Genomic DNA, 11,329 nt, shown 5'->3' with positions numbered 1-11,329 from the left:
TGATAATATTTCGAACAATGCCTCGTTATTCAGTAGCTGAGCGTACCGAGATAGTTGCCATTTACTATGGAGAAGCAGCGCAAAACCTTAGAAGAGTGACTGAAATCTTCGCAGAAAGACATCCAAATGGAGCACCATCTGTAAATACAGTAAGACGAGCAATTCACGATTTCAATCAATTTGGTCACTTGCAACCTAGGTTTCGCGGATTGGGTCAACCGGATTTAGACTTCGAGAACAATGTACTCGCGTACTTTGTGGCATATCCTCGTCACAGTTGTGCTAACGCCGCTGCTGATTTGGGTTGTTCTGCAAATCGTGTGTGGAAAATTCTTCGTAAGAATCGCTATCACCCATACAGAGCTACGCTCCACCAAGGACTAATTGACGGAGACCATCAAAGACGTTATGAATTTAGCAACTGGTTACTAAATGCTGTCCAAGAAGATAGACAATTTTTGCGCCATGTTTTGTTCTCCGACGAAGGGTCATTTTCTAGAGATGGGCCCTTTAATCATCAAAACAGCCATCTTTGGTCTGACATCAACCCACATTGGGGTTTTGAATATCATCACCAGGTTCAATTTGAACGGGTCAATGTTTGGGTTGGACTTGTTGGAAACCGTTTGATTGGTCCCTTTTTCCTGCCGACGAACCTCAACGGCCAAAGGTATTTACATTTTCTACAGAACGAACTGAGTGACGCAATCGACGACCTTCCATTGGCTGAAAGACGTCAGTTGTGGTTTCAGCAAGATGGCGCCCCTCCGCATTTTTCCCGGCAAGTAACTGAGCACCTCAACAACGAGTTTCCTGAAAGGTGGATAGGGAGAAATGGTCCAGTGCATTGGCCAGCAAGGTCACCTGACCTAACACCGCTGGATTATTTTCTCTGGGGATTCGTTAAAGCAAAGGTATACGCCACGCCCATTGAAACTAGGGAGGAACTCATTAGACGAATAATCAGTGCTTGCCGAGACGTCACACCAGAAATGGTAGAGAAAGCGTTTGAGAACTTAATTATCCGCGCACAAACCTGTGTTGCAGCCAATGGTGATATTATTGAAAATGTTTTGTAAAAATTTATGTGAATAAAATATCTGCATTTAAAAACCAAACGTGTACATTTTTTCAAGTGTGAAAACTCTACTACGTTTGTATTAGACTTGTTCCCTTTTCAATTATCATTTCAAACAATCGTAATTTGGCTTCACCAACTTGTAAATTTTTCAAGCTCGAATTTTCACTGATAAATAAGTTGTTTTTCGTCGAATGAACAATTTTTAAGGGTTTTCGATGACGGCCTACAACTTTATAATAGAAATTTTTTATCTCGCACCTAGTGGTCGAAAAATAATTTTTCAAAATTGGTGAAAAACGCTCAAATTTCTCAAACTGATGTCCCCCGGTATAGAGAATTGACCTTCCAAATTTGAAATCGGTACTATAAATAGTTTTTGAAAAAAAAAACACTTCCGAGCAAAAAAAAAGACCCTGTATATAATTGAAAACATGCTTTTAATATTTGAAGATCAACTTAGATCAATTTCATTAAGAAGAAGAGGGTTCTGAAAATCGATCACGAAATGTGGATTTCTTACTTGGAATATATAAGGTTCCGTCATACACTTGGTGAGTTGACCTACTAGTAAATGTTTTTAACTTTTTAAGAAACTGGATTTAGTTCTAACACAAAATTAGTGATGTTTTAAGTGTAATATCAGGTTTTATGATGGTTAAAAAAGTGCAGTAAGAGCATGGTTTTGTGGGAATGGTAACGTTTCTGCTTCAAATGCAGCTCCGTTATTGGCAAAGATAAAGATGGCTTAAGTGTGATTTAAATCTCATGTCTTAATTATTTTTAAAAATAATTAAGGTTTTAAAATGAAAATGTGTTTCAATCTAGTCTATTATTTATTTGATATTTAAAAAAAAATTAATAAAATCTCTTTTTCGTAAGAAACTGGCTTCAAAAATAAAAAGAAATTCGTTCTTGAATCGTGGTTGTTGTTGTTAAATACATAAATGCTTAATCAAATATCAGCTTCAACCTGGTCCTAGAAAACGTTACTTAGTATAAGTTCCAAAATCAAATTTATTTTTGCAATAATCATGTGGACGGATTCAATATGAATGTAAGCGCAAAAGTCCTTTTAAAAACTTAAGTTCGTAAAAGAACAAAAAGAAGAGCTCCCACATTTGGGTGGCACATCGAGTGATAAAGTTCCAAGAATCCTCTTTTTCGTTTATTTTTTTCTGATCCTTTCTAACAGAGGTCACAGAATCTCGATTGGAACTTAAAAGCGAGATTATTGTCATAAAAAACACAAGTAGAAAAATCACCTGCAAATCCATTTAATGAAAATTATTAAGCGCTGTTTAATTAACTATAGTAACGCTCAGTCACTTTCAATAAATTCAACGTTGCACGATTTAGAAACTGGTTTCTTACTGAACGATTTCTTCTATTTCTGGTTGACCAATTGGCAACAAATCAATTGGCTCGTCGAGCAGGTTTATTTGATTAAAAATATGGCGGCGAACCAAGGTTTGAAAATCGTGTAAACAGACCTGTCGACGTAATCAATAATGCAAAAGCAGGTACAGCAGAAGACGCTATTCTATCAGACTACTAATATGCGTTACATACGAGAAGCAATTGCTCCGATTGCGTTTCTTGTCTTAGTCAGGTCTCTACTTGGGAAAATTTGCCAAGTTTTATTTTTCAATTGGAATAGTTTTAAAACAACATAATGAAAATATTTAGCCTTCTCATAAAAAAATTCCAGGCATGTTTCAATTAGTTTTTAGCATTTTAATTAATGAAAAAATAGTTTTTGTTTTGGTCGAAATGATGTGTACGTTTGCAATATTTATAACAAAGTCAAAAATGATCTAACATACACCATATTCAACCAATATGTTTTCTTAGGCTACAGCATAAGTAGTTTAATATTACTCGATTATATAGATAATTTAATTATTTTGATAGTACTATATTTAAACAAAATTAATGTTAGTTTTATTTTAAGTAAAATATTCCCGGGCTAACTCAATTTCTTTAAAATAAGCCAAACCTTTTTTTTAAATGTAGCCTAAGTACAAAGTACACAGGATTTTAACACAGGAGATAATGCTTTGTATTTTCCTATAGTGTCCAAACATTTTTAGAAACTGGTTCTGTAGTTATTTCTTGGACTACTTTCAATGGTATCAGTATGCTACATTTATAGTTCATTCAGTATTCTGGCTTCATCTTATTTTAATGGAGGCTCATCTCCCTGAAGTTTGTTTCATTTGTAATGAAGAACGAAAAGATGATTTTAAAAAAGTCGCTAACGGTTTTCCTTGGGAAAAAATATCAAATCATTCGAGCGCATTCAGTCAGCATCTAACAAACCAGACTTGGAACATTACGAGAAACAACGTGAAAATGTCATGGATTCGATGGTCACACGCAAAAAGAGAGAAAGACCAAGGTACAGTGAACAATAAACTTTTGAACTAAAAATCTTACCGTCTAAAATTCCAAAACTTCTTTCTACGCTAACCTGTGCCTATTTGTCAAAACAAAACAAACACGGAAACTTTTAAAATTAGCTCTGCTGATATGGGAAAAAAGTTCATATTAATAAAAGAATGTAGTGCGAATAAATCTGTCCGTGCGAGATTAGCGTTTTTGAACAAAAAAAAGCGTTTGCACAAAACATGCGATACCATCGGTATTGCTTTCGTAGCGAAGCGCGGAATGTGGAATTATCTACAAACTCATCAGAAACCACACCGAAATTAGCAGTTGAAAAAGCCATATGTCATTTAGAACTAATTAAGATCGTCCAACATACTCTGTCGCCAACCAGAACTTGTTCTAAGCCTCATATCGATATCAATACCTAAGATTTGAAGTACAAATTATTACGAGTTTCATATTCAGAAGATAATAATTTCAAGCGTCATATTAAATCGATCTTACTGTCGAATATCTATTGACATGAGTTTCTGAAGGTCCAGACAACGATATGGCATGTATTATGAAAGCTGCAAGCATAATCAGACATGAAATATCCGAAACGAAATAGCGGAAGTTTGATGGATCTTTCACCGACTTAGAAACCTAGATCAAACTTCAACAATTAATGGAATAGATAGTTGTTGGTGTGAAAAATACCCTTACTGGAAAAAGAAGCGATGACGCCTTTCTATCTTCCAAAAATTTGGCTCAGTTCGTTGTCTCCTGCTTTATATCTATTCGGCAAGCTCAATATCAACTATCATCAAGCACTACAGCTTTTCAAAAACACCGTGAAAGTCTTTTAACCATTGGAAACTCATTGATGCTTTAACAAAGAAATAGGTCGAAGCAAGATCTGAAAATGTTTCATAATCTACATCTTTCATTGAGTTACGAGAACGTGCAAAGGATAACGAAAAAATTGTCTGATTTGATTGTCACCGAAACCAGACTTAAAAACAGTGGCATAATAGTACCGCCTTTTGTTAAAAAGGAAATTAGACCAATTTTCAATATGTACATTTCAATAAGTACATTTTAAAAGCAATGAAGACAACGATAAAGTGAAATTAAACTATGAGCTGTCTGCACTGTGATTAAAGCTCGCATATACAGCGGTAAAAAATTCAGTCCGCGAAAAAAGGGAAGTAATGTTTTCGCCTAACGATGATCAGTCAAATGAAGAGAATGAACACGATTCCACTGAAACCGTGGATATCAACAATAGCAGAAGAAAATAGGGGGAAGTACGCTTCTAGTCAGCATTGGAAAGGCGTCACTTTTCACGAATTTTCGCGCCAGAACGGTTTGGCGGGAAATCGCGGATGAATACATCGTTTAAATAATAAATTTTTATCAAATTGAACAATCGTAACATATTGTCCTTTTCATTATCTGCTAAATGAGCTAAGGCGTCTTTACTCTCGTCGTTTATCGCCGTGTTGAAACAAAACAAAAGTGGAACTACTTTTTCATTTTGGTTAATTATGCGTAAAAAGGTGTTTTCGTGGGTCACACGACGCCTTCTACAGCTCAAAGCTACAGATACGTACTTCCCCTATTTTCTTCTGACAATAGTAATAACGCAGGTGACGTCTCAATCTCTACGGTAGAAACCGACCAAAAATGATTCCTACTTGGGAAGCCTTTCATTTGAGAATCGAAGATCCTGTAGATTTGTTTTAATAATTATCGGCTAGGCTAATACCCAAGGCACCACCTTAGGCCTAAGTCATCAAGCGACTTTTGAAACCTTTAATTCAGGTGGCCGGGTTACAATGCGTAGGAGGGTGGTGGCAAGCCCTGCATGCCACGAGATCGAGCCAACAGCTCCCTACACTAACTATTACCGTTAACCTCAACAAGTTTTTATGGAAGGGGAAACCGAAGAGCTCGGGGGAAAACCCCCTAAACCAGTGAGGAGAGAACTTGCAAACTCAACGCGGAAGGAGTGGTTCCGAGTTTTCACCCAGTGCCACAAGCTGGGATCGAACCCGGCTCCTCTTGCTGCGAGGTGAAAGTGTTAACCACTCCGCCACCCCAAAGGTATGTCGGAATTGTTCCCTCAGTGCTATAGTGAGTTGCAGGCTAAGAAAGACAAAATATATAGTACAATCGGCGCAAGGATGCCTCAGATCGTTTCCGGTCATTCCACCGCGCGAAATTTGAATTTGGCCATTTTACGGTCAAATTCGAATTTGCTCTTTTTGTCGTCTTTTAGCGCCATCTAGAGACCGAAATTAGAATCTTTATTTTTTAATTTCATAATTGTGGTGGTGAGCAAATTTAAAAGATAAGGCATTCCTATCATTCTTAAATTTAAAATAGTATGTATAATTATTTAATTTTGTAAATTTATTTCTACGGCTTACCAGTTAAATCGGCAGTTTCTTTTAAAATATTTACCACGCTTTCTTGGGGGAAACGTTGTCTTAATGAGGTATAGACGTTTCAAATTATATTTTTCTCTTTACTTGTTAACAATAAACCTTTATCATGCTTTTTATAGTAACCTCTTGAGCTATTTAAAATATTTGGAGCTTCAATTATCGAACCTTCTTTAGCTGCATTCAGTAATTAAACTCATGACAACATGAAATTAAAAAATAAATTCCAATTTCGGTTCTTATATGGCGCGAAAAAACGGTGAAACTCACGAAATTTCAAATTGACCGTAAAGTGGTCAAATTTAAATTACGCGCGGTCGACTGGCTGGAAATGGTCTGAGGTATCCTTGCGCCGACTGTACTATATATTTTGTCTTTCTTAGCCTGCAACTGACTATACAACTATCCGACAAGTTCATTCAGAATATTGAACATCTATCATCGAACCACCAAGAAGTAAGGATCTTATTTGATCAGTATGTTGACGGCTCTATCAAAGAAAATACGAGAAATAAAATAATCGGGAAAAATATTCCAATTCAGTACCACGAAAAGGGCAATACGAAAATTCAAAATGTAAAAAGTTTCTTAGTTCAGATTTGGTTTTAGAATGCATTAACAAGTTATCTTTCACAAATACTAATAATATCATACCAATACATATTAAGATCTAATCGTGCTTTTACTGAAGTATTTTACATCGAAGAGATGACGCTTCGTAAAGACAGTTTGGAAGAAGCCAACCAACAAATCATTCTTCATGCCATATTGATGTTGCCAGAAAACATCCACAAACAAGACTTGACGTATATTCCGTACACCCGGATATTTTAGTTTTTCTAACAGGCTTCTACAATGAAAAACCCTCTATAGGTATGTTTTTAAAGGTTGTGACAGCAACTAATGTTTCGCCACTAAGGGATTGAAGTCTGATTTTACATTTCTCTTGGGGTCTACAATTGCTATATCTATCAAAACCAGAAGTTTTGATCAAAATTGAAAGGAATTATAATCGTTTTTCATAACATTTACTGCTTTTGATAAAAAAAATTTGAAAAAATAACTTATTTCAAACAATTTCGAAATATGTTATCAATGTTTGTAGGATTTTTAATTTCCTCTCACATTTTCCCAATTTTAGGCATTTTGGTTTATTTTTATCTATTTTGCTCAAATTGGTCAAAAGTTAGAGAGGGGGATGTCCATCCGGTGATTGAGAATTTCATTCTCAATCACCGGAAGGACACAAAGAGCTTGGCTCCCGCCGTTCACCCGCGCCTCTCCCGTTCCTCCCCCACCCGCGCCTCTCCCCCATCTCAATCACCAGAATTTCTAATCACCAGAATTTCTAATCACCAGATTCTCCCGTTCACGGGTTGCTTTCCCCCAACCCCCCCCCCCCCATTCACTGGATACTTTATCTCTCGTTCACCAGCTCCTTTCCCCCATTGCTTTCACCCCTTCTAATCACCAGCTCCTTTCCCCCATTGCTTTCACCCCTTCTAATCACCAGTTGCTTTCCCCCATCCCCATTCTCCAGAATTTGTTTTCCTCGTGCAGATATCTGGAGATTAGATTTTTACCCGTTTGCTTATCGCTTCAGAACCCCTTAATTTCTATTCTCTAGGCAATAATAACAAGTTATTTTCAATTTAATTAATTTTTTATTTTATTTTAGAACTTTGTTTACATGTTAGTAGGTACTATCAGATATTCCATTAGATGGTTATCTTGTGCATTACACAATGAAAACAAATTAAAGTAGCTAAGTTTACAGGTTAATTGATTATCTACGAGTAAATTAGTAAAATCTTGTAGTACTTCCGAGGGTGATTTAAAACAGCCAAAATAAGATTTTACTTGATGGTACGAATTAAATTGATCTGGGTACAAAAATAAACCCTCGAAAGGTTTTCCATATAATAATTCGTGAATTTTTTTAAGGTTTTTAACAATAGCTAAGTACATGCATTCGATAACATTTTTATGTTCGTTTAAAAGATTTATTTGAAACCGAATAAAATCAATTTTTTTTTGGAACTCACCGATTTCGCGAGCTCCCAGATCCAGAACATGACCGTAGGCAGAGTTCAATTTGATGTTGTTGGTAGTGGCGACGACGGATACGTTGTTGTCGTGATAGTCGATGATGTTGTGGGTTAGAGACGATGCTCCGGTTTGCGTAGCGGCGAAAAGCTCTCCCCAAAGAGAGAGTAGATTGGTGAAAGCTTCGGAGGTCAGGAACAGAATATTTTCGTTCGATTTTTTGAAGAAGAGAACTTGTAATTTTGATCCGTCGAAACCAAAAGAAATGTAGACTGATCCTCCTAACGTGATTTTTATGTTGATACGTCTTTCTTGGCCCCTGCGTTTGGATACGGTATGCGTCTCGGCTATAGAAAATGAAAATGTTAAGCCTTTGTCTATTGAAATAGTAATAGTATTAATAAAATAATGCTTACCAATAGATCGTTTTTCCATGTTTCCGGTAGATGAGGAGAGCAAAGCGGATGCACTTCTTTTCAGTTCAGCGTCTCAGAGAGAAATGACGCATGGGCGATTAATCAGTTCCTATCTTGTTGAGATTAATTCATCACGTGATCTAAACTTCAAATAACCCTCAAATTCTATCGGCTCTCTCTCTCTCCGAGATAACAGTTCTAGACACTCGAAATTAAACCGTCCCGTGCTCGAAACTGCCTCTAATTATTCCCATTGACGTCACATATTAATCCACTTGGAAGAAGAAAAAACCCATTGTAGTTTCCTCTCGAGAGCTTGTGATGCAATCATATCCTAGAAAACAATACAATTAATAGAAATTAACATAAAATTAGTATACTTTTAATACCATTTTGTGAACTACAGTGAAAAAAGTTACAATTTTACGGTAGAAACGTTTTCAAAATACCACAAAATGAACTCAAATAAGAAAATTGTAATTAAAATAATCACTACGGCTATAATTTTAGAAGGTTGTTTCAGGACGGTGATTATGGCAGATGTTTGTACTTCAGTGTCCATATCGGAAATGAAGTTAAATGGAATATTTTGCGTAAATAAGTATAAATTTTAGCATAACCCTAATATATTCTCGAGAACTGAACAAGTTCTTTGGGAATAAGAGATAAGCTTACTATCTTCCCCTAGGCCCTATATAAGGGGGGTGCCTGAACAGGGGGGAACGTCACTCTATTGTTGTTCTTTGTGCGTCTAGTACCAGGATTTTTGAAGCGCGCTCTCTCTCTCTCTACGTAAGTTTATTTTGATTTTTTTATCGTAATTTTTTGAATAAGGTTTAAGTAAATCGGCATTAAAATGAAAGGTGTAAAATACCCAGAAATTAATTTAGTTGATACCCCGGAAATGATTATAATCGACTCCCCTGAATTGATTGATATAACTGATAACGAGCTCCCGGAAGTACCCATAGTAACTTTACCCGATTCTCCAGAAATGGAAATAATAGATTTAACTGATACCCAAGACCCTACCCTTTCCTTAACTACAGTAACTGATTCGCAATTTGAACGTTTAAAAGAAATGACAATGGTACGAGATTATCTTAGAGAATATCAACTAACCCATCAAATCTGTTCGCCCCCTATCGATAATTTACCTTCACCCCTTTTAAGACCTAGTTCTATTCCACCTGACGAAGTACGTTTTTCGCCCTCGTATACGCCTATGGATGCTCCCTCACCCTTTCTAGAATCAGATGACACATGCCACTCTTTATCTTTGGAAATATAGGTTTCAGTCTTACGACTCTAAAGTAAATATAGTCTTGCGACTCTAATGTGAATATCAAACCTATACGGGGGTAAGGGAAGCAATAGGTTATTCGATTATATTTTACCTCCGCTGAAGAGTCCCATAAATTTAACCGAATTTTAATTTACATTTTCATTTGTACGCTAGTACTCGAAGGGAGATAACCATGCAATTTATTCATCCGTTTAATTGCGTAACGGCAGGCCCGAGTCAGAGTGGCAAAAGCTATTTAATTGAATCTATAATTAATCACGAAGAAGAAATGTTTGTTCCTGGTTTCAAAGAAATACATTGGTATTACGGAGAATGGCAAGCTCTATACGATAAAATGAAGCACAGGGTAGTTTTTAAAGAAGGATTGCCTGTTTTATCTGATTATGACGGAAAAGATCCTATATTATTAGTTATCGACGACCAGATGAGCGAGAGTAAAGGTCAAATTGGTGATTTATTCGTGAAAGGCACCCATCACCGTTCTCTAAGCGTTATTTTTATTACACAGAACTTATTCCATCAATCAAAAGATAGCAGATCCATTTCCCTGAATTCGCATTACATAATTATATTGAAAAGCCCCCGAGACCGTCAGCAAGTGGCTTATCTCGCTAGACAAATGTTCCCTGATAAGTGGCGTTTTGTAGTTGACGCTTACGAAGACGCGACTTCGAGACCTCACGGTTACCTAGTATTCAATTTAACTCAAACTTGTCCCGAAGATCAAAGAGTCTTGACTAATATTTTACCGGGAGAAACGTGCTACGCTTATCTCCCTAAATAAATAAATAGAACTTACATTTCGTAACTTCAATCAGTTATGAATCATGTCTCGTAGAGTACGTATCGAGAGAGACGCTCTCCGATATCTCGGTCGTTGCAAACCCGTTCAAAGAAAAGCCATTTTAGCTAAAGCCGACAAATCCCTCATAGACGCTATCAGTGAATGTATTCATAACACTTTAATTGGTAACGTAAAACTATCAAATACCCAAAAAACCAGGTTATCTCGTCATAAAAATACCCTTCGAAAACTAGCTAGTAAGCGGGTAGCTTGGAAAAGTAAAAAGAAATTGTTAGTTCAGTCTGGGGGCGGATTTTTCTCGTTTCTTCTACCCGTCGTTTCAACCCTTCTTGGTTCTATATTCGGTAGTAAACAATGAAACACGCCAGAAAAATGATTCTCGTCCCTAGCGGCGTTTTAAAGCCAGACCCGTTCCCGCACCCCCTCGCTCTGGCAGTCTCTGAATTAGACGTTAAGATGGACCAAATATTAAATATGAAAGATTTAGACGACGCCTCGAAATGGATTTTATACGAACAAGCTTTAATGAGACACGGAAATCTACGTAAGCAAGCCTCGGCTCCTAAAGAAATCGAAATTGCCCCCGCATTCGACTCGCTAAGTAGGGACTGGATAGACGATTTGCCTTTGATATATTACCAAAAAGCGCAAAGCATGGTGGATCAGTTGGAAACTGTACCCGAAAGAATACGGTGGGATGAAAACGGGGAGCTCGTAATAAACGGTCGACCTATTAAAGGTTCCAATATTAGCGAAATTACCAAAGCGTATTTAAATCCTAAAACCCACCCAAAACCTATCGGATATTTCGCGTTTATTTCCAATTTAACCCAATTTAACTCTTCACCGGCAATCCAA

General features: G+C 36.8%; 1 protein-coding gene across 1 annotated transcript; it reads right to left on the bottom strand.

The window, feature by feature from the left end:
- Nucleotides 1–7,584: 7,584 nt before the first annotated feature.
- On the bottom strand, nt 7,585–8,416 carry LOC149945627 (uncharacterized). The gene is made up of 2 exons (XM_090176637.1): nt 8,361–8,416; nt 7,585–8,291 (listed from the first exon to the last, which is right to left on the bottom strand). The coding sequence occupies exons 1-2, from the start codon at nt 8,377–8,379 to the stop codon at nt 7,585–7,587; spliced, it is 726 nt and encodes a 241-aa protein (XP_090032763.1). The 5' UTR covers nt 8,380–8,416.
- Nucleotides 8,417–11,329: the final 2,913 nt, after the last annotated feature.

The sequence above is a fragment of the Leiobunum rupestre genome, chromosome 5, assembly GCF_980474605.1.
Source record: "Leiobunum rupestre chromosome 5, qqLeiRupe1.1.hap1, whole genome shotgun sequence".
Lineage (NCBI taxonomy): Eukaryota > Metazoa > Arthropoda > Arachnida > Opiliones > Sclerosomatidae > Leiobunum > Leiobunum rupestre.
The sequence above is the reverse complement of the archived record's forward strand: the minus strand, read 5'-3'. Positions and strand labels throughout refer to the sequence as shown.